Genomic DNA, 23,671 nt, shown 5'->3' on the forward strand with positions numbered 1-23,671 from the left:
TTCTTCTGTATAGCACAGGGAACTATATTCAATATCTTGAAGTAACCTATAATGAAAAAGAATATGAAAATGAATATAGTATGTATATATATGACTGAAACATTATGCTGTACACCAGAAATTGACCCATTGTAAACTGACTATACTTCAATTTAAAAAAGAAAGAAACTGAAAAAAAAATGAAGGTATCCTTTATGCATTTTACAAAGGAAAAAACTGAGGCTTAGATAGATTTAACAGGCTTATAGCTAACCTCTGTTATGCGCTTGTTTACTTGTCACCAGGCACCTTTCTAAGCACAAAGCTTATATTATCATATTAAGACCTCTAAGTCACCTAGGAAACAGGTGGTATTATTATTGTTGTTGTTGTTGTTGTTGTTGTTATTACCACACAATTAGTAAGTGGTGAGTCATATGTTGAATTCAGGACTCTCTTGTTCCAAATTGCAGGCATCATCCACCTCATCGTGCTGCTCTTACTTAAGTGGGTGTCATAGGGCGATGTGATGTAGGTTAAGGCATAAGTTAAAAATCTTGAACCCACAGAGCTAACAACCCAAACAAGAAGACAAGGTGTACACACACACTAAACATTAAATAAAAGTATATGGTAATTTTATATCAGTGCCAAAGACTTTCAAGGCCATGTCTCAAGACTACGTCCTCTGAGCTTCCAACACATTGACAACAACCTGACTGACATGTTAGATGTCACAATGGTTCCTCCAAGAAGCCCTCCATGATTTCTCAACCTAGAGTAGGTTTTCCTGCCATCCTCTCCCAGAGCTCTCAGTTCTTTTATTTCACCTCGCTTTTTCACTGATTTTATTCTATACTTGCATGCTTATCTAATTAACATTGGACTTCTCTGCTAGATTTTAAGCTCCAGGAGATCACAGATAAGTGCCTGCACTGTTCTCCATTGCAGCTACAAGATCTGGCACAGGGTTTTATACAGAGTGATGAATTAAAGAATAGACGAAGGATGAATAAATGAATAAAGTACAGTAGATTCTGTCAGCACCCACCCACATCCCCTCAGCCATCCTCACTCCCTGGTTCAATGAAGGCTTCTTAAGGAAAGCACCTGGAATTCTCCATCTGAGGGCTTCCTCCAGGGGTATGGGGCAGAAGGAACAGCTCCAGCAAAAAAGGATAGGAGGTGAGGTTATAAAAGCCTCCATTCCTACCCAGCTTGGGCAAGATGACTATGAGGAGGAGTCTATGAGTCTCCAGAGTTCGCCACTGGGAATGAGCCACTGGTTCCCACGGTGGTGGGATTAATTCATTCTGTATCAGCTTCCTTCCCTCTCATCTCACTTCTCCACCACCTGGCTGGAGTTTCCTGATACCACCTCTCAAATAAACTACTTGCCCTCAAATTCTTATTTGGGGGGAACCCAACTTAAGAGAATGACACAATGAATGGAAGTCACAGAGTGGGGAGAGGTTCCTGTAGGTGTGGTTGATCTGAACAGTTCATGCAGCACTACAGTGCTCATCAGGCTTGGAAGTCTAGCCCTGGAGGAGAACCCAGGAAAGGGCTCTATGTGCAAACCCCAAGGGCAAGTGTGGGAAATGAGCAGCCTGTATTGGATTTCCTTCCTTGCCCAGGGACGAAATGACCTTTCTGTTCTAACAAGCTATGTTGGGCTTGTTTTAAGAATTCTCTTCCCTCCTCCTCAGAAATAATCTTCCTCTTCTGAACTGGTGAATCTTAATGTGCCAGTGAGATCATTTGTTCTTTAGTTCACATTGCTGAAGTCAGCCTTATTACTATTTCTGCTTTTACAAAATGTCCCTTTTCAGAGCCAGGATCAAGTTCTTGATGGAAGAACAAAATATGGGACAGAGCAAGTTCAAGAGCCTGGTCTCCACCCACCAAAGTCAGGCCAAGGGCTGGCACTATGGTGGAGGTGACGGCAATCTGATGAGAGGAGGACCAGTAGAGGGTTTCTTTTTCCTCCAGAATTATTTAGAATCTTTCAGATGATTGCCTCCTTCCAGCTTGGCTATGAATCAGGTAGATTCAATCAGACAAGAGTTTTTCCAAAATTAAAGGAAGCAAAGCCAGCAAGCCTTCAACCTTGCCTCTGATGGATGCAACTTGGCCCAAATGCCTTCTCTGAGGTTATGAAGTCTGAAAATACACGTTGAAGATCCCCCAAAACACTGATAAATGCCCCCAAAGGATACAGAGATGAGAGTGTTTCCTGAATGAAGGAAATGGTTGAAGAGTGGAGTTCCCATGTAGAACGAGAGACCCAGGACTGCTCTTGACTTCAGTGGGACACTCCCAGCAGCAAGCATCCAGGTAAGAGTCAGCCAGCCCAGAGCTGGGCTTCCACAAGCCAACCACGGCCTTAACCAGCAGACATGCTCTTGCTGGAATTTACATGTGGCCCAGGGAGGACTGTTCAGGTTGTTTGAAAAGAAAATAAAGTGTCTCTGGGCAGCTCAGCAACTGAGCCCATCCAGGTGTCACCCAAGGCAGAGACACCACCTGTCTTGCTGGCTCTCAGAGGTCTCACCTGGGGTTACGCACTCTCCAGACACGCTGCCTCTGCACAGTGGATCAAGTACTTGGTGAAGGCGGATGGAGACAGATAGCAGAAACAAAGCCGGGGACTGCAGACGACTCTGGAGTCTTGTGACGGGCTGAGCCCTCTTGCTCAGAGGGCTCAACAGGTAGAGTGACGGTAAGTGAAGTTGGTCATTTGAGCAGAATGAGAAAAGACACTCGGGGAAAAGTGAGACAAACCACAGGGAGAAAAAAATTTTAAGATCAACATTTTCACTAATGGACCCTCCACTTCTCTCTCTTTGCCTGTTCTCCTTCAGCTGGAACTCCCCACAAACCTTGAAGGACCAGCTGAAAGGTACCTCCTTACTGGTTAGTAGTTAACATGTATTGAACACTTACTATATGACAGACATTGGCCAATAGTATCACAGCCTTATTCTATTTAATTTTCACGCCGCCATGAAAAAAGATAGAGAAAATGTCTTAAAATCTGACAATAGAATTCCTCTTATGAGAGGGACAGACCGTCTTTCGGAAAGCAACTACACGAGATGCTTGGTGAGGCAAGCAGACACAGAAGTCTGCACGCACCAAGATGCCACTCAGCACTCAATCCAATGCCCTTCCACCACACTGTCCACACTGGAGATGGAGAACTACAAACTTCATCTCTCAGACTCTCTGCAGCTAGGGATCCCCCAGGGAACCAGGCTCCACCAAGAAGGTGCATCCTATACAACTTGGAAGAAGGAAGGGAACTCCACGATGTGGTACCCTGCAGGGGGAAAGGGTGGCAGAGGACTGTGGTTTCTCTATGGCTGGCAGGGGCAGTGGGGCCTTCGATCCCACAGCAGGGTGGCACGACCCCGGAGCTGGGGAGGTAGCAGCTCTCTCAGAAGTTTGGTTCTAGGGCATTGAGCAAATTGTTCCTCAAAAACCAGTCGAGAGTCTGTTCCTTCATCATCCCAACAAATCTGTGATTAACCTAATATCCCTTAATAAATCCTATTCTGCTTAAGCCAACCAGAGTGGACTTCACTGTCTGATGCAGGGCTGAAGCTGGGACCTCCAGGGCCTGGGTACCAGCTAGTGCTGAGGCTTCAGAAAGGAGCATAAGGCCAAGAGAAGAGATTATTGCTTTGGAGAAGCCAAGGGGAAAAAGGAGAACAGAGAAGAAGGGAGGAGAAGGCAGGCTGACTGCACACACACAGTGTAGAGTGAAGGAAAAGTCAAGAGAGGGTTCGCTGGTGGTTGCAGTCGAAGAGCATCTAATTTGCAAACTGTTTGCTACATTGCTATGCGGTATGTGGCACGTCCTAACTCTGGTGCTACTTCTTCAGTAAAGTCTATTTCTCTGTTATGCTTACAACTGCTTTATGTAAGGCTTTTGGAGGGGGAAAAACTAGTGAAGGGGCAGTTACTAGTTTGGATTGATTCATAACAGCAACCATGGAGATGCAAGTTACTAGAACCTACTGAAGTTCAAGGGTAACTTTGTGACCAACCAGGCCTTGAGATTCAAGAAGATCACAATATTTTTTACTGACATTCAAGGCGGTAGGGAGCCCCCAGCTGACCTCTGTGTCATCATGCCTGTACAATGTCACTATTTCCATTTTCGAGTGAATCATCTGAGGCTTTAAAAGGGCACACAGTGAGTCTGTTCACAGTCAGATCTGTTCACAGTCAGATCTATCCAATTTCAAATTCTGAACTCCAACTGCTGTCTTCCAACAACCCCACTCAGAATCAGCCATAAAGCCAAATTAAAGTACTAAGAAAAAGCATACAATAAACACCAAGCCAGCAAGTAGTCTATGAAAAGAGGAGAAGTGGGCCGTGGCCCATCTCCCGGAAACCCCAGCCCCTTCCCACAAATAGTTCAAATAATCCTCCCACTTGTTATCATAAGAAGCTACCGAGCCCGTAAAAACTAACCACCCCCCTCACCTTGTGGCCTCTTTCCCTTCTTAGTAAGACGGCCCGTACTCTGTCTTTGGAGAGTGTAACTACTTTTACTTTAACCTGAGCAACCAACCCTGACACCTTGTGGCCTTTCTCTCACCTTCTGAACCAGCCCGCACTCTGTCTATGGAGTGTGTATCTCGCTAAATAAATTTACCTTTACTCAGCTGTGGCTCACTCTTGAATTCTTTCCTGCACGAAGCCAAGGACCCACACTTGGTGGGGCGCATCCCAGGGACTCAACCGAGACCTGGGACACAGCCATCCTCTCGCCCCACATTTTTTCCCTGTATCAAGAGCACGATTCTTGCGTTCCATGGGAGTCTTTCTAAATGCCTCTCCTCACCTCTGTCACTGAAATCCAGCCAAGAAGGAGGCCGCTATGGCGGGTCCACCTCTCCCAGTGCCTTCGATTATCTACACAAGTTGGTATATAGTTGGTGAGGGGTGCTCACCAAAGCCCTGATCACACCCCCTGTTCATGCAGTGAGTGCTCCCTGTGGGAAGAAAAGTAGAATGTTCCCATGGCAAACAGGCTTGGTGAGTCCAAATCCTAGCAAAACGTCTCAGCATGCCATCAGTGAGCTGGGCAAATACAATCCTGAATTAAAAACATACACTAGGGAGTGTTTACAAAAATTGTATCTTCTCAAAAGTCATTATTAAATTTTAAAAAGCATATTTTCAAAGCCTCGTTCCATTGCCGCAGCCAGAGAAACCAGCCCAGGATTCCCGGCTGCCTCGTCCCTTAATCCCGCTTTCCCCGGCCTTGCCCTGGCCTGGTTTTCTGATCTGGGCACAGATTCCATTGAGATTATTTGGCTTCCTGTTTCTCCATTTGCTTTGAGTCCAAGGATTCCTTTTAAAGATCCAAATACAGTAAACGCAAGGGTTTCAAACTGAGTAGCTCTAACAGGTGGCTAGAGTTTCTTCCTTAATTTAAGAAGCACGTACTTTTTTTATCTTCTGTTTTTTGAAACAGCTTATACATATGGGACCGTCCTGAGTCAGGACAGTAGAGGCAAGGTTGGAAGAGGGTGAGGGGGAGGATAAACACTGCAGGAATTCACACAGCTTGGCGGTGATGAGGGAGAGGGAACACAGGGATGACAGTGGCTTGGAGGTTTCAAGGCCAGGTAGAGCAATGGGCTGCTCTCTTGGGCTGCCTGGTGACTCTTTCCACCAGCCGACCATCACTGGCTTTCTTGTAGAGAACCATCAACTCAACATAGGAGCTTTTGAAAACTAAAAACAACTTAAATTTAAACTTTAAATTTTAAATACATGTTCATTGCAGGAAAAAAATATATACACAGGTAATGAACAAGACGAAAATAAAAATCACCTGTAATCTTACCACACAGGGTACATGCTGAGACGTCCCTCTGGACTCTTCTGTACAAATTTACTCTTTTTCAAAAGGGGTAACTTTGAATGTTTTGGTGCTTTTTAAAATTAAATATGATATAGTATGAAATATCTTCCACAGCAGTCAGCGAATGTTATTTGTAACATTCTTTTAATGATTTCTTAGATGGTGAATGATCTTATTTAATCAATCCTATATGTCTGCAGACTTAAGTAAGGTCCATGTTTTCTGTTTGTTTCTTTTTTAAAACTTTTCATCTTGAAATAATTATAGATTCATAACAAGTTGCAAAGATAGTATAGAGAGGTCCCATAGAAACTTTTCACCCAGTTCCCCCAGTAGTTACATTTTACATAATTATAGCACAATATCAAAACCTGGTGTTTGACATTGGTATAAAGATAAAATGACTTCTATGTCATTTTATCACATGTGTAGATATGTGTAGCCACCACCACAATCAAGAACTATGCCAGCACTTCAAAGATCTCCCTCCTGCTACCCTTATATAGTCAGACTCACTACTTCCCCGAGTTCCCCATCTCTAACTCCTGACAACCACTAATCTCTATCTACATCTTATTTCAAGAATGTTATGTAAATGGGATCGTATACATGTGACCTTTTGTGATTAACATCTTTTCACTCAACATAATGCCTTTGATATTCATCCAAGTTGTTGCCTGTCTCAATTGTCCATTCCTTTGTAGTACTGAATGGTATTCGATGATGTGGATCCACTACGGTTTGTTTAATCATTCATCTATTGAGGGATATTTTGTTTGTTTGGGGGTTTTACAAATAAAGCAGCTGTGAACAATCAGTACAAGTTTTTGTGTGGATATGAGTCTTCATTTCCCTGGGATAAATGCCCAGGAGGGTGACTGATGAGTTGTATTGTAAGTGCATATTTAGTTTTTAAAGAAACTACCGAACTATTTCCACCAACAACGTACGAGAGATCCAGTTCTCTGCATACTCACCAGCATTTGGCATTGCCATTATTTTTCAGTGTAGCTTTTATCATAGGTGTGTAGTGATAACCTTATCATGGTCTTAATTTACATTTCCCTAATGGCTAGTGATGTTGAACATCGTTTCATGTGTTTATTTGCTATATGTATATGCTTTCAGTAAAATGTTCACGTCTTCTGCTAATTTTTAAATTTATGGCCCAGAATGCAGTTTATTTTGATACAAATACTGTGGGTGCTTGAAAAAGTGTGTATTCTGTTTAATGGAGTGTTATGTAAATGTCAGTTAGATCCTGTTTGGGTTTGGTGGTGCTGAGCTTTTCTGTATCCTTGTTGACTCTTTGTCTAGTTGTTCTATCAGTTGTTGAGAGAGGGATGTTGAAGTCTTCAACTGTAATTACGGGTTTGTCTATTTCTACTTTTAGTTCTATCAGTATTTGATTCATTCATTTTGAGGCTTTATTGTTAGGTACATTCACATTTAGGAATATTACATCTTGTTGGTGAATTGACCTTTTTGCCATTATGCAACACCCCTTCTTATCCCTGGTGATTTTCTTTGCTCTTGATTCTACTTAGTCTGATTAATATAGCCACTTTAGCCTTTTCACTTTTATCATTATAAATAACTCTGTTCGGCCTTTGCACTCATCTACAATTATTAGAATTTCTTGGTTAGAGGTCTATATGTTTTTAAAAGCTTTTCACTAGATTGTCAAGTTGCCCTGCATAAATGTACTTTTACTGCCTTGACAGTTTGGCATTATCATTTAAAATAATTATAAATGAAATATAGGGTTTTCCCAGTTCAATAGACATAAGTGTTATCTCACAGATCATCGGTGTGCAGGTAGTCACAGTTGGTGCACATCTAAACGAGTAAAATTCTCAATCTATCCTAGCAAAAAGTCAAGACATCTAAAATTCACAAATCAAGAAGTAGGGATATGGGGAGGGTATAGCTCAGTGGTAGATTGTGTGCTTAGCATGCATGAGGTCCTGGGTTTAATCACCAGTATCTCTGCTAAAATAAATAAATAAACCGAATTACCTCCTCCCCCCATAAAACAGTAGGAAATGACAGATAGGGCGAGAGTGCGCGAGCGAGCCCGTCAGCAATAAGTGACAGATGCAGTAGCCAGAAGAGGTGGGAATGGTTGCACTTGAGGAGCAGGTCGGTCCGGATGGGATAGGGTCGGGGTGGGGAATTGGAGTGGCACAGCAGAGGAATGGTGCTTTTTTATTTAAGTCCTCCACAAGATATACATATTTATATATTATACATATATATTTATAATTATATATATTTATTTACATTTATTTTTTAAAGCATGTGAACCTATTTATGACTTTGATTTGATATATGACATCTGCTTGTTGGTTTAAGTTGTATTTAAGTTTATTATCAGGCCTCCCATAACCCTAAACCTCTCACCAAGCAAAACTAAGCTTATAACCATATAAACCTAACTCCAAGCAAAACGTCACCTCTCTAGGAGCAAACTACAACTCCCAGGATTCCGCGGGGGATGGAGCAGGCTGTCATCGGACGTAAACTACAATTCCCAGAATTCCGCGAGCCAAGGGGTGGGCCTGGCCTCAGGCTAGGGCGACTGAACCAGCGAGCCTGCGCACGTGCACAGGCTACCGAGAGGGGCTCGCCAGCTGGGAGGGGGGGGCGCTGAGGGCACCTACGAGCCCAGCAGCGGCGGCGGACCAGACAGTGCGGCGGAGCCTGCGATCCCTGCCTGGGCCTCCTGGGCTCAGAGCAGGCAGTAGGGGCGGCAGCGGGGGCGGGCTCGGCCAAAGCTGGCTCCTTGGAGGGCCGGCCTGGAAGCTTCAGCCCTGCGGAGCCCGGGCTGCGGGGTACAGGTGAAACGCGCGCGCTCGGGGCGGGCGACGGTTCCGAAACCCGGCTAGGTTTGAAATTAAGGGATCGGCCCCCTAACCTCCCCCGAGAGGTAACGACCGGAGCGATGGGGTGTAGGGGAGCCGAGCGGAGTTTGCAGAAAGGAAGAGTGACATGTGGTGCGGAAGGAGGCGCAGAAGGTTAGGAGCCAGGGTGAGGGAAGGTAGAACCCCGGGGCCCAGGCGTGCCTGCTGAAGCCCTTACTTGGTGCTGGCACTGGCAGAGAGTCCCCATGCCCTTCTGGCTGGGAGATGAGGGTGCGCGTGAGGCGCGGGTGGTGGGGAGCTAGGCGAGGTGCACGGAGGGAGCCTGGGCCTCGAGAGCTCCCTTTGAAGGCAGTACCTAGGCAGTCCACAACTGATCCCTGGACTCCTTGGGGCTCAGTAAGGTGCCTACTGTGTGTCTGGTGATAAGAGCCTGCCACGGCCTGCTTGAAAGTGGTGGGATAGCCTCTGAAAGAAGGACCTTAGGAACCTATCTCCCCATCACTGATGGGAATCCTCTGATAAGGTCTTGGGTCCTCAGGCCAGAGTCCTGCACCTGGTGGATGGCTCGGGTCTGCTCACTTTATGCCAACCAACTCTCAGAACCTACTCTTGGGGAAGCGCGAATACAATGGGAGTGGTTATGGGATGAGCTTAATAGGACTTGGTGGCCAAGAGCACAGACAGAACAGGGTTCACCAAATGTTTACTGTTACATGTTCCAGGCATTTAAATCCTGGCTCTCACTGTGCACCACTGAGCAAGTCAGTTATCCTCTCTGAGCCTCTGTTTCTTCCTCTGCAAAATGGGGATAAAAGTACCTGCATCACAGGGTTTCTGTGAGGATTAAATGAAATTATACTGTGCAAGTCCTCAGCCCAGGGTCTGGTGCACAGTGAGTGTGCAGCAAATGTTAGCACTTTTGGTTGTTAACAATAGGAAATGTTAGAGGTGAGACTGGAACCCAGGTCTGTCTTAATGGAATTAGCTCCCCTCTCTGGCCTTCATGGATCTTGGAGACCTTCCACCTCATCCTTTAATATTACAAATGAGAAGTCTGAGTCCCAGTTGGTGGCAGAGCCAGGTAAGAACATAGATCCCCTCTTCGATGGACAGCACGTCAGTTCCTGAGTCTTGGGCCCCGGGAGAGTGAAGAGGAGGGTGGGGTGCTGGTGACTGTGAGTGTGGTTCCCCTACACCGTGGCCAAATAATCATCCTAGTGGTCTTGATGTGGCGGGTGTCAGAGCGTTTTTCAAACTGATCATCTGGTTGGCAAGTTCTTGCTCTGAGCCTTGCTTCAGAAAATATATAGCTACAAACAAAGGCTTCTAGTGAATACTGAGCTAACTGGAAAATTAAATTACCAAATGCCCCAGTCCCTAAGGGTCCTTGTCACTCTCATTTGGTTGTCAGTGGATACTTTCCCACAGGACCTGCCTATCACCTGATAGGTTTTTTAATTGGGTAAAATAATGAACATGAAAGGCGGGACCCACAAATGTCATCATAGCCTTCGAAGTCAAACTTGGGTTCAAGTCCCAGCCTCACCACTTAATGGCTATGCAACATGGGATGATTCACTTAGAGATTCTAAGCATAACTCCTCAAACATGGAATGAAATTGTTAACACCTATTTTAGATTTGTAAGAGGGAATAAATGAGATAATTCACGTGCACTTGGTATTGTGCCTGGCATAGCCTAAGAGTCAGTGAATGCAAGTTACAGCATTATTATGATTAATAATAATCCTATAAAATAATTGTCAGGCACTGTGGTTTGTCTCAATTGTCTCTTTGAATTCACAAAACCACCCTGTGAAGTAGGTATAATTATATCTGTTCTTTGCACCTGGAAATGGAGGCTTGCAGGGGTTAAGAATTGGCCCAGGCAGACACAGAGGACAAATATGACATGATACCACTTAAAGGATGAGTCTAAAATAGTCAGACTCATAGAAGCAGAGAGTGGATTGGTGGTTGCCAGGGGTTGAGGGGAGGGAAATGGGAAGGTATCGGTCAAAGGGTATAAAGTTTCAGGTGGACAAGATGACTAGGTCCTAGGGATCTACTGTGCAGCATAGAGCCTGTAGTTTACAATACTGTATTATATACTTCAAATTTTGCTATGAGAGTAGATCTTATGTTAAGTGTTTTTATTACAAAAAAAAAAAGACGGCAGAGGAAACTTGGAGATGATGGATAGGTTTATGGAATAAATTATGGTGATGTTTCATGGGTATATACTTATCTCCACACTTATCAAGTTGTATACATTAACTGTGTACACCTTTGTGTATGTCAGAAAAAAGAGTATGCAGCTGCTAAGTGACCAGGCCAGAGCTCACCTCCTGGCATCTCAGCTCCAGAACTGGTGCCGTTGAATTCCCCTGCTCTGCTGCCGGGGGTCTTCAGTTCCTGAAGCCTAACGGTAACCTGGGGCAGCCTCCAGTTTTACAGCAGTGGGGCTCGGACCACTTGGAGAAGAGGCAGGACCCTGCAGCCTGGTTGTGTGTGCTTCTCTGTGCCTGAGGTTGGACAAAGCTAGAGGATGAGATGTTGGGAAGAGGCAGGCAAAGGGAGCCCAGTGGCCCCTTGAGGCTCTCATTACTGGACCACAGGGCCAGGGAAGGGCATAATCTGAGAAACCTGGAAGCTTGGTTATGAGAAGAAACAATCTTGTATCAAGGCTGGGAAGAGTCCTGGAGCCATGTACTTCTGGGCCTGATCTCTGCTTAGGAGGGGGGTCACCTGGGAGCCGTGGGTGTGAGGAGAGGGAGCCCTGGACTGAGAGCCCGAATGCCGCTGTTCTCATCTCGGCAGATTGGGAGAGTTCCCGCTGCCTCTCAAGACCTTTCATCAAATAAGTGTTGGAACAAATAATTTCTAAGGGCTCCTTTAGCTCTAAAAATCAGTGGTTTTGTAATTCTAAATTGGTGGATGAACCCTGTCAGCACAGCACTAGGGCACGGGGGATAATTATCATCCCACTGTGCTCCCTGGACCTCCCTGGGGTGAGAGAATGGCTACAGCTCCCTGAGCCACCTGCTGCCGCTGGGTATCTGTGTGCTGGGCGGGGAGCAATTACACAAGAAAAGCTGTGGGTTGCTAAGCTACAGTTGAGAGCTTGTGAGTCTGCGTTTCCAGAGCCATCCACACCTGCTCTGCCCTTGAGCGGTAAAAACTCATTGCTCTGAGGTCTACCCTGCTTCTCTGTGACTGACTGTACCTCTGAGTCTGAAGCGCTGCGAACAGGACCCCTGGAGTCACACAAGTTTGAATCCTGGTGCCCCTGTTTGAGCTTCAAGACGCAGAGCATGGTGCTTAACCCCTCTGAGCTTTAGGTTTTCATATTAAAAGAAAATAGAGATAATACTAGTATGTGCACCAGAGGGCTTTTGTGAGGCTTAAGTGGAAAGGGGCAGGGCAAGGGCTTAGGACAGTGCCTGGCAGAAAGCAGGTGCTCAGTACAGTAAGATGGTGGTAGCATGAACCCCCACCCCCTGCCCAGAGGCCAGCGGCCCCTTTCCCTGCCCTGTTCAGGATAACTAGCAATCCTTCCATTTTGTCCGGCTTCCTGTGCCCTCATGGGTACATATCCAGGGCCTAAGGGACTGGCTCTCAGGGAATTAGACCTTTCACTCTGCCAGTGGTGACTGCCATCAGTCCTGTCTTAATGCTAAGAGTTGTCTCTTTTCTCCACTTTGAAAAGCATAACAGACCCCTTCCTGGCTGGGCCAGGCCTCAGGGAGAGATTGGGGACCTGGTCTGCCATATTGCCACTATGTAGCCCTCTATGTGTGTGTGTACATGGGGCAGGGAGTTTAACCCCTGGGGGTTTGCCTCAATATACAAAACCTTTGTCAGTGGTGAAACTCAGACACAATTCTCTTACTGCACCACTGAGGGATAAGTTTCTACCCATCTTTTCATGGAGATCTAAAAACCAGGAGTCGTGGATTTCCAAACAGGAGCTTTAAGCATGAGCAGATGTTCCCTATCTCCGCTGTGCATGTGTGCTACGTGTCCTGAGAAGGGGCAGGCAGGGTCCTGCTGAGCAGCCTGGGAACAGCATTCACGGGCCTTCAGTCCCATCTGCGCCCATGATAAGGAGTTCCTGCCCTTCAGCGGAAATACTGGCCCCTAAGAGGGATTTTTCCCTGAGGCCTCTCATCACAGATACTCCGCTAGTTGGCTTTTGCTGCAGTAGTACTTAACAAACAGCCCCAACAGTGCAGTGGCATACAAAAATAAGCACTTACTCAGCTCAGTGGTCTCTGCTGCCCAGTCTTGGCTGCATTCGACCAGTGGATCTTGGCTGGACTAACTTACAAATCTGGGGGTCAGGTGAGCCAAACTGAGCACACCTGGACAGCGATGCTCTGCACCTAGCTCACTCCTCCCGGGACCAGCAAGTTAGGCTGAACACATTCTTGACAACATCCAAAGTGTAAAGAGGGTAAGGCCGCTCACACAAGTCTTTTCAAGCTTCCCATTGTGTTCTGTCTGCTACCGTCTCCCTGGCCAAAGCATATTACGTGGCCCAGCCCAAAACCAAGGTGCAGGGATGTATGGTCCCCCGTGGAAGCAGCAGGGGAGGAAGGGGAGTGAATATTTTTGAACAGCAGTGTAACTTACCATATCTTCAAATGTGCAAAATTGTGCGGGGATCCAGTGCACCTAGTGGCCCCTTGAGGTGACTCCAGACACACAAGCCAACACCTTTTCCTTTTCTTTCCTTCCTCCTGCAGGCCTCTGCCAATCCTCCGTGTGCCCTCAGGGATGGGTAAAGCCCGCTGGGCGCGCGCTACTTCCCCGGGGCCGTCGTCTCACTAGGGCCCCCTGGTGGCGCTAGGATGCACCTGTCGGCGGTGCTCAACGCCCTCCTGGTGTCAGTGCTGGCGGCCGTCCTGTGGAAGCACGTGCGGCTGCGCGAGCATGCGGCCTCCCTGGAGGAGGAGCTGGCCCTCGGCCGCCAGGCCCCCGAACCTGCCCCAGCGCTGAGGATTGACTACCCGAAGGCGCTGCAGATCCTGATGGAGGGCGGCACGCACATGGTGTGCACGGGGCGCACGCACACCGACCGCCTCTGCCGCTTCAAGTGGCTCTGCTACTCCAGCGAGGCCGAGGAGTTCATCTTCTTCCACGGTAACGCCTCGGTTATGCTTCCCAGCCTGGGCTCCCGGCGCTTCCAGCCCGCCCTGCTCGACTTGTCCACGGTGGAGGACCACAACACCCAGTACTTCAACTTCGTGGAGCTGCCGGCCGCTGCCCTGCGCTTCATGCCCAAGCCGGTGTTCGTGCCCGACGTGGCCCTCATCGCCAACCGCTTCAACCCCGACAACCTCATGCACGTCTTCCACGATGACCTGCTGCCCCTCTTCTACACCCTGCGGCAGTTTCCAGGCTTGGCCCACGAGGCCCGGCTCTTCTTCATGGAGGGCTGGGGTGAGGGCGCGCACTTCGACCTCTATAAGCTTCTCAGCCCCAAGCAGCCCCTCCTGCGGGCGCAGCTGAAGGCCCTGGGCCGGCTGCTGTGCTTCTCCCATGCCTTCGTGGGCCTCTCCAAGGTCACCACGTGGTACCAGTACGGCTTCGTCCAGCCCCAGGGCCCAAAGGCCAACATCCTTGTCTCAGGCAACGAGATCCGGCAGTTTGCGCGGTTCCTGACGGAAAAGCTGAACGTGAGCCACGCAGGAGGTGCCCTGCGCGAGGAGTACATCCTGGTCTTCAGCCGCACCCAGAACAGACTCATCCTGAATGAGGCGGAGCTGCTGCTGGCACTGGCCCAGGAGTTCCAGATGAAAACGGTGACCGTGTCCCTGGAGGACCATGCCTTTGCAGATGTCGTGCGGCTGATCAGCAATGCTTCCATGCTGGTCAGCATGCACGGGGCCCAACTGGTCACTGCCCTCTTCCTGCCCCGCGGGGCAGCCGTGGTGGAACTTTTTCCATACGCCGTCAACCCTGACCACTACACCCCCTATAAGACACTGGCCACGCTGCCCGGCATGGACCTTCAGTACATAGCCTGGCGGAATACGATGCCAGAGAACACGGTCACACACCCAGAGCGGCCCTGGGACCAGGGGGGCATCACCCACCTAGACAGGGCTGAGCAGGCCCGGATCCTGCAAAGCCAGGAGGTCCCGCGGCACCTCTGTTGCCGGAACCCAGAGTGGCTCTTCCGCATCTACCAGGACACCAAGGTGGACATCCCATCCCTCATTCAAACCATACGGCGCGTGGTGAAGGGCCGGCCCGGGCCTCGGAAGCAGAAGTGGACCGTCAGCCTGTACCCCGGCAAGGTACGGGAAGCAAGGTGCCAGGCGTCGGTACAGGGCGCCTCCGAGGCCCGCCTCACCGTCTCCTGGCAGATCCCATGGAACCTCAGGTACCTGAAGGTGCGGGAGGTGAAGTACGAGGTGTGGCTCCAGGAACAGGGGGAGAACACCTATGTGCCTTACATCCTGGCCCTGCAGAACCACACCTTCACCGAGAACATCAAGCCCTTCACCACCTACCTGGTGTGGGTCCGCTGCATCTTCAACAAGACCCTCCTGGGACCCTTTGCAGATGTGCTTGTGTGCAACACGTAGCAAGCAGGCCGGCCAGGCTCCTCCAGCTCGGGGTCCCTGGGTCTGCTCGCCACTTGGGTGGCTTCTGGGAATTATTTATTGAGCAGGCTTGGGCCTCCAGATCATCTTACTGCATCTGAGGTGTGGGGTTCTTGGCGCACCTCTTTGCACAGATGCCATGGGACCTCCCTACTCCCTTCTCCCATCCTGAGCATCCATATTCTGGAGAAGGTCCTTATGCGGAGGAGGAAGAGGAGAGTAAGAATCTCACCGAACCTTTTTAGCTAAGTGATCATGCTGTTCCCTACAGTCTTTCTGGTTGGTACCCAGGTTTCTGGAAACTACAAATAATCATGTGGTTGTTTGGGTGAGTGGTTCCTCAGCTTCCATCATCATGAAATTCACCTTGTAGCCTAGTGAAGGGTGTTTGGAACATTCATTAAATGATGATAACATCTTGATCAGGTCTTTTATTGGATAGTAGAAAGAGGAGCTGGTAGTCAATACCCAGATGCCCTTTCATCCTGATTGTCAGCCGAGGAGATGTGGCAAAGGGAAGGCGTCAAGGACTGGGAAGCAAGGCAGGCTGGCTGGATTTCATCCTAACTTCTGGATGAGTATCACATGTCCATCTGTGTGGGATGAAAGCCTGGAAGTAGGTGGGAGAGGGCTGTGGGCAGGAACAGCAGGGTGTGCCAGGGGTCTGCATAGGTTTCTAGACATTCACACTCATGAGACCATGGTAGATACTCCCAGTGTCGGACTCACTTAGAAGAATGTAAGACAGGACACTCAGCAAGCCAGCACGGCCACATCAAGCAATCTCTTCCACAGGAGGGGTCCTCACACAGGTCCAGGAGCCATTCTCTCACCCTCTCCTCCAAGTGACAGCTCAAGGGCGAAGAGTTGACACCTCTATCTATAGTTTTGGGGCCACTTCGGCTTAAAAGTCCCATAGGAGCCATTATCTTCTAAACAGCCCACAATCAAGTTCCCAGGGTCCCTGGAGGAACCTCCTGGGTTATAGGAGTTGCCACACTCGCACTCGGGGGAGCCTCAGCTGGGATGTCCTGTCAAGTACTTTAGTTCATTCAAGGTCCTTCCAGTTTTTCAGAGGTCATTTTTACCAACAGCAGTTACACTGAATACCACACCTGACATTGAACCTTTATCCGGTTTCCATGGAAACAGCTAGAAAATTAACTCAAGATCAAATTTGTCCTTAGAGAAGGAGAGTTTTAGCCTTTTCTTCACAAGGAGGCCATGATGCATGAGGTCTGACTCCTGCGAAGGAGAGAGGGAAAGGCATCCTGGGGGAGGTGGAGTCTCAGGCTGTAGCCAGGCTGACTGGGAGTTCCTGAGGCAAAGCTGTGCATTAGACAAGTATCCTGGTCACTGGCTGAGAGCCCTAGCTCTCACAGACCCCGAGATGAGCACCCCCTGAGCAGTGCTGGCCAGAACCTGGTGGGTCAGGAGAGGCTCAGACAGCACCATTGCTGGTCCAGGGTGGGGAAGGAGGGGTCCAGGGACAGAGGAGGAAGAACTCCCTTTGTGCTGTTCCTCCCTCAGAGTGATCATAGTCTCTGGGTCTCCCATGACCCCACTGAAGAGGCCTTGTGGCAGCTTTGAGGGGAAAAAAGGCCAGAGTCAGCAGAGGCAGACTGACAGTGCCAGAGATCCAGAGAAACAGCCCTTGGCTGCAGGTGGTCCAGGAGTGGAGGCTGCAGGAAGTATCTTACTGAGCTGGTGGCTGAGCCTTGGGGGTTCAGGTGAAGACCACCCACTTATCTGAGAGCCCAGGCCAAGGGGGAACTGGCTTAATGTCCCCAAGACCTCTCCTGTGTTTTCTGTGCCCTCCCCGACCCAGGCAGCGCTCTTTCTCTGCCCCTCCTGCCCACAGTGCTGCCCTCACACTTCCCATGTCCTCAGTTAGGGTCTCTCACTCACCAAACAGTGCCAGGACACAAATCAGACGGGATAGGTACAAATGCGCCTGTCTCCACACATCTGGAACACATGGTCACCACAGCACATGACCTCCAACATCTTCCACACACTGTCTCTGGGAAATTTACTTCGTCAGATTGATTGAAGGAGTGAATGAATGAATGAGTGAATGTAGGAAGGAAGCCAGAATGCTATAGTGGTTGCTCTGGAGTCAAACAGGCCTAGGTTTAGATCCCAGTTCCACCAGTTATCTGCTCTGTGACCTTGGGCAAGAGACTCAACCTCTCTGAGGCCTGGCTTCATTTTCTGTCAATGGGAGCAATAATGCCTACCTTGTCCTGGAGTTGTCCCGAAGGTTTGCATAAAGCTCGTGGCACAGTGGAGGCCACCATATGTGTTCAGCTCATGACACGCAGTGCTCCTGCAGGCCACTGGCAGACTCTGCTGCCTCCATCGAGTGGCCTCAGGCAAGTCTCTCCTTCCCCAGCTGAGGTTCTTCGCCTGCAGGGTGAGGACCAGACAGCTGGGATTGTCGTAAGGCATTCAGGAAATCATCTGTGTAAAGCTTTAGCACCGTGCCAGATGTGTGATATATTAGTTTTTACAGGTCCAGAAGCCCATACCCAAACCCTGAAGGCCAAATATGATTCCAAATTCTGAGTTTTTGAGAAGGTAATCTGGCGCCTATACTGTGTATTGTGCAACACTCTCAGCAGGGTCTGAGGTTACACCCAGTCACCAACACACTGGCATGTCTGCAGTGAAATATATGAATATTCACACTGAGTCTGACATGAGTTTTGGCACCCAGCATATGAAAAGCTTTTGATTTTCAGAGCTTCGGAGGTTGTTGGAAATGCCATCAGTTTCCTTGGATTACTCCTTTTGGGATGAGGTGCTGAGGAACAGGGTCAGGCATGCAGTGAGGCCAATGATGGCCTCGGCAGAGCCCCTCGGCCGGCCTCTCTCAAGGCTGATTTGCCTGTGGCTGACCAGACCCCCATGACCCTCACACTTCAGACCCGTTGCAGCTCCTGGCCTGGCAGCCTCTCTAAGGTTGATGGGAATGTCCTGATTCACCATCCCCCGCTGTTTGCTTCCCTTGGCACATCATTCTCATTCCAGAGGTAACGCGTGGGGAGGTGTAGGGCAAGCAGCCCCAGCACGAACTAAGGCTGAGAGTGTTTTTTAAAAAGGATAAAAAGTGGATGAAGTTTTAAGTTTGCAGAAAAGACACAGTTCACAGACTGAGCAGACTTTAACAAGCAAAAAGCAATGGGCAGGGAGCCAAATGCATGTGATGTGATTGGCCAGAGTCACGTGTGCTGCTCACATTCCAGGGAACTGGCCCTGCCTGTCATCAGCTCTGAATCCAAAGGAATTAGAGGAAAAGTAGCTGTCAGAGCAGCCAGGGAGGGTGGTGGGGGCGCCTCTGAGTGGTGGGCCTGGGTTTAAGACTTGGTAGCACAGCTCCTACCTGGGCTTGAATTCTGGCCCTTCCACCTACAAGCTGGGTGACCTTGGGCAAGTCACTTAACCCCTCTGTGCCTCATCTATGAAATGAGATAACAATTATCATACCTACTCATCAGGTGATGGTGAGGTTAAATGCCTTGATCCATGGAAACATGATCACAGTGCCTGGCATGCAGTCATCGCTCAGTAAACGTCCATGGTTATTATAGCCAGTGCTCGTAAGCAATCGTCAGGTGCTAACCATCAAGTGGCCAAGCCCAGAATTCTGAACCCAAAATTCCTGCATCCAAGTCCATTCCTCTGAAAATCAAAAATATTTTTAAAAATTAAAAAAAAAACAAAAAAACAATGGATCAATGATGAAATCCAAGAGGAAATTTAAAAATACCTTGAGACAAATGACAATGAACATAAATCTGCAAAATCTCTGAGATGCAACGAAAGCAGTCCTAAGAGGGAAGTCCATAGCAATACAGGCATTTCCTCAAAAAACAAGAAAAATCTCAAACAACCTAACCTGCCACCTGAAAGAATTAGAAAAAGAAGAACAAACAAATCCAAAGTCAGCAGAAGGAAGGAAATAATAAACATCACAGTTACCTAAATGTTCATCATGAGAACAGATAAATAAAAACATGACACATCCCTGCCTTGGAGTTCCATGAAGTCATGAATAAGAATTGGGTCAACCCCAGTGGCTGATACAGAATATAGGAAATACAATACAGTAAAAATAGTGAGGGGACAAATATACCCAACTTTTATCATATTTTAATTTGCATGTAGTATGGTGTGAAATACACACACACACACACACACACACACACACACACAATCTCTAGGGAGTTTCTGAGATTCACACTTCTTATATGCTTCCCTTATTCATGAATTTGTTTTTAGTGAGCATGTATTACTTTTATGATTCTTACACCAAAAATATAAGTGAATAAGAACTGAACATCTAAAGCCTATATAGACAAAATGCCTAGTGTTTCGCTTCATAGACCTGAGTTCATTTTCTGCCAGAGCAGCTCTGGGCCACAACTCTGTAAAGACCCTCATCAGGCTCATCTGATATGCATGTGGGCAGGTACACACATGCCACGTATACGTACACACCTCTACACACACACACACACACACACACACACACACACACGTCCACCTCTGCATGTGCATGTGGGATGCATGATCTTACAGTACCTGAAGCAGTTCACAGAACATTCTTGAATGTATTTATTGGTGCAAGGGAATAAATAGCCAGAGCTAAGCAGGCAGAAAGGAATGTGATGAGATTGAAAACCCAGCACCCATCACCTCCACCATCCCAAGCAGGTGACACATCCCGTGGCATCCATGGTGCCCTTCTGGCTTCTGGCTTTACCTTCTGTCTTCAATATGGGTGAACCCAAGAAAACGTGGCCGAGAGGACGGGTGCTCATCCACTCAGGTTGTGTTGTGAGGCACCCTGCCCTCCCAGCAAGGAGAGAGTCCCACCTGGGCAGTGGGGGGCTCACGGGCCCTCGTCCCTGAAAAGTGTCAGGTTATGTGTCCGGATGTGGCCCAGCAAGACCTGTCCTCGTTGCTCCAGGGTCTGGAGGACCTGCTGCAGCCCCTGTCGCCCGCCTTGGCTTTTCCAGAACACCGGGTCCATCTGCAGCGACTTGAGCAGCATATTCTGTAGACACCCTGAAGCCAGAACCTTCACAGCAGACTCGGGAAACCTGGAAGGGGGTCCCCCATCCCCATAACAGAAAGGAAGAGCACAAGCCATCTCAGAGAGTTTCCATGAAAGGCCAGGCCAGATGGCCAGAACTCACACAGCTGGGGACCTGCAAAGTCACCTCACCAAGTCCCCAGGGCCACCTGCTGACTGGTCATCTGGGGACCTTTCCACTCACTCTGCTGTGAGAGTGGGCAGGGGATAGAGCTTTTGGATGGGTCCTACCCTCTGCTCTGCTGACCCAGGCAAGTGAAAAGGAGCCTTTGGAAAGCCTGGATGCCTGCAAGGAGTGAGCAGAGAAGGCAGGCTTCCAGACAAGCTCCCCACCAGGCAAAGGACAAGGGAAGGGCCAGCCTTCCCATCCCCAGGAGGGCAGCCTGTGTAGCCCATGTTGTGTGGGGCCAGGAGACCCTGGGGATATTGGAGGTGGGGCAGCCCATCCAGGCATCCAGGAGTGGAAGGACCTGCTGGCTGTACCCTCTCAGTTTTTCCAAGGCTCCCCACCCGTCCTGAGGATCAATCCAACAGCTCTTGTTTGATGGACTGTGGACTCCCCCAGAGCCACAGGTCAAGGTCCCACAGTCTACAGCAGGGCCATCAAGCCTCTGTCCCTGAATCTCCACCCAATCCCTTTGACCCTCACCCGTTGATGCCCTCCAGCAGCCGGAAGTTCAGCTTGTGCTCAGGATGCTGAAGGTTGCCGGCATTATCGATGTAGACCAGACGAGATGGATCACTGCTCCGGACCTCAAGGAAGAGGATGGACAGAGATAGAGGTAGGTAAGGGAGCAGCCTAGTTGGTGCCTATGGACTCTGTCAGGGCTCAGGGGGCTTGGGGGACCCTGAACTGTCAGTCCCACAATCCACCCTGCTACTCACCCAGATGATCCCCTGGCACTGAGTAGTGAGCTTACTATATGCCCGTGCTGTGCTCAGTGCTTCCAGGCACCATCTCAGTGACCTCTCCCAGCAACCCTGGGAGGTGGCCTCTAGTATTAGCCTGATTTTACAGAAACAGAGGCACAAAGAAGTTAAGTAATTGCACAAAGTCACACAACTAACAGGTAGCTGGCAGGTTCAAACCTGGACCTGTGGCCCCAAGCCACAGCATCATCTTGGAAATTAGAAGGTAGAGGGGCTGATTCCTGTTCTGGTGGCTGAAGGGGTGAGGAGCACAGGTGGGAATCAACAGGGGTGGAGGAAGCCCACATATCAGGGCTGTGGCTCCAGATGTGTTGCACATGTGCACACTCACAGACAGACGTACACTAAAGTCAGCAACAGGGAATCCTGTAGGACCTTAAAACTGTGATATAGTGGGAACAAGAAGCCATCTCTTCTGGCTCCCTTCTCCCACCCCCATGCACACACCCTGTTTCCTATATATTCACCAAGATTCCCTGGTAATTTCCCATAATTCTCTCCAGCGACTTGGGCTTACATCATGAACTTTTGTCTCCAAGACCTCAGTTTCCCCTCTCTCTGCCTCTTCTCCCTCTCAACCCCCCTGCACACACCAGGGATCATCTGTTTCTTGAAACCCAATGAGTCTTCTCTCCAAAACTTGCTGTCCAGAAGGATCTGTGAGATGGCCACCCACCAGGGGTAAATGATGGATCTAAAAGCCCCCCTCTCCAAAGGTTATCTGTCTTTTACCAGGGAATCGGACAGATGGCTCTGGGGCAGGAGAGGGAGAATTCCCACGACTCTGTGGCTCCACCAGGCTGCCCTGGCCTCCGGGCTGGTGTGGCCTGACACTTAGGCCAGGGCACCATGCTGATGGCTACCCTCCAGCAGCAATGGGGCAAGCAAGGCAGCAAGGACACCTGCCTCACTGGGGAGAAGACAGAGAAGCTCGGCCCCGGTGTGGTACTTCGCTCCTGTTCTGCCACACCAGTCCCTCTTCGATAGCCTCAGCACATCACTCCCCATTCCGGCTCTCTTCTTAACTGGAGGTCACACAGTGTTTCTCCAACAGCCCCAGCCTGTGAGCCATCAGGGTTTAGGAGAGAGCCCTGTCACTGCCCACAAGCAGACATGCAGCTTTGGAAAATCCCTTCCCTGCTCTAGGCCACAATTTCCACATTTACTGGCACAGTGGGGACGCCTGACTAGACACACAGTTCTCATACTCTGCTTTCAGGAAACCTAGGGCTTCCCTGGAGTTTCTCGGAGACAGAGGAGTCAGTGTAAACGTCTCCAGCCCCCAGCCCATACCCACCTCAACCACATCCTCAAAGCTCCACTTTCATCAGTTTTATATATTAAGTCTTCCTGGAAACATTATTCAAACAAAGGCTCCCGCTTCTAAAAAGGACAGGATAGCGACACCCCAAGGTCACAGGATCTCTGACACTCAGCAACCGCATCTGCTGATGGAGACAGGCAGACCCGAGTCTGGGGTGACCCGGGGACGTACCAGGATGTGGACCAGCCGCAGCTCCCTCGGGTTCTGGCATTTCTCTCGGAGCCTCTCTTCTACACAGGGGTCCGAGGGCTCGGGCTCGAAGCCGCAGCAGTAGCGATCCAAGCGGTCATGGACCTGTGGGGACACCATCCTCTGAGGGAGTGGACAGTGCCTGCCTCCACCAGGCCCAGCCCTCGGGCTGCCCAAGCCACGGGGCCACACTCTAGGGGCCATCCTCAGTGCTCTTGGTGCTGGCCAGCTCTGCCGGCCTCCGGCTGTGATGGAGCTTCAGCCTGCTCCTCGATGACCAGAACCATCGCTGCATCTCCACCTCCTCCACTCCTCACTGCAGCTGTGCAAGGAGCCATTATCCCCATTTTACACCTGGGGACACTGACCCGACTTACCCAAGGTCATACAGATGAAAGCAGGACAGCTGGGATTTGAACCGAGGTTTGCCTGGCTTGAGCCCAGCGTTCTCTGTTATCCTGCCCTCCCCACCGAAGGTCAGGAAGGATGAGCCAGTTACAGAGGTCACATGAGGTCCCCATCATTACACTAATTAAGGCTGGAGAAGAGCTTTCAAAACAGTGGAGGAGGAAGAGGAGGACCCGGAAGTCTCAGCCCATCATCCTCCATGGTAGCAGCTAAAGTAGCAGCAGGTACCAGGAGTGTTTGGATGGTCTACATCCATATTCTGTAGTCGCTGCTCAGCCAACTGGAGGCACAAACCTGGTCCAGCTTTAGCCAGCACCACCACTGGGTCTCCCTCTGCCACTTGCAGCCCACCCCCTCCACAAATTGCAGAGGGGAT

The 23,671-nt window shown here is 49.3% G+C and overlaps 2 protein-coding genes and 1 long non-coding RNA gene across 4 annotated transcripts in view; 1 reads left to right on the plus strand and 2 right to left on the minus strand.

Annotated features, from left to right (window-relative positions):
• Positions 1 to 19,493, minus strand: part of LOC116158202 (uncharacterized) — a 43,808-nt gene extending 24,315 nt beyond the window's left edge. Inside the window, exons 1-3 of the long non-coding RNA XR_010384897.1 lie at positions 19,116 to 19,493; positions 18,833 to 19,027; positions 17,584 to 17,752 (exon numbers count right to left, since the gene is read on the minus strand). This is a non-coding gene — a long non-coding RNA (uncharacterized LOC116158202). The remainder of the gene's footprint in view (positions 1 to 17,583; positions 17,753 to 18,832; positions 19,028 to 19,115) is intronic.
• Positions 8,433 to 15,765, plus strand: POMGNT2 (protein O-linked mannose N-acetylglucosaminyltransferase 2 (beta 1,4-)). The gene is made up of 2 exons (XM_010974737.3): positions 8,433 to 8,706; positions 13,478 to 15,765. The coding sequence occupies exon 2, from the start codon at positions 13,583 to 13,585 to the stop codon at positions 15,323 to 15,325; it is 1,743 nt and encodes a 580-aa protein (XP_010973039.2). The 5' UTR covers positions 8,433 to 8,706; positions 13,478 to 13,582; the 3' UTR covers positions 15,326 to 15,765.
• A 450-nt stretch (positions 19,494 to 19,943) lies between the features above and the next one.
• The window catches only part of GASK1A (golgi associated kinase 1A), a 44,308-nt gene continuing 40,580 nt past the window's right edge, over positions 19,944 to 23,671 (minus strand). For both annotated transcript variants that reach the window (XM_031470084.2, XM_031470087.2), the window contains exons 3-5: positions 22,870 to 22,992; positions 21,094 to 21,197; positions 19,944 to 20,451 (exon numbers count right to left, since the gene is read on the minus strand). In XM_031470084.2, the coding sequence (XP_031325944.1) occupies positions 20,241 to 20,451; positions 21,094 to 21,197; positions 22,870 to 22,992 (438 nt within the window). In that variant the 3' untranslated portion in view covers positions 19,944 to 20,240. The remainder of the gene's footprint in view (positions 20,452 to 21,093; positions 21,198 to 22,869; positions 22,993 to 23,671) is intronic.

This window comes from Camelus dromedarius, chromosome 17 (assembly GCF_036321535.1).
Source record: "Camelus dromedarius isolate mCamDro1 chromosome 17, mCamDro1.pat, whole genome shotgun sequence".
NCBI classification, from domain to species: Eukaryota; Metazoa; Chordata; class Mammalia; order Artiodactyla; family Camelidae; genus Camelus; species Camelus dromedarius.

Coding starts and splice junctions, on each gene's coding strand:
- POMGNT2 (XM_010974737.3), top strand. CDS start 13,583: ATGCACCTGTCGGCGGTGCTCAACGCCCTCCTGGTGTCAGTGCTGGCG.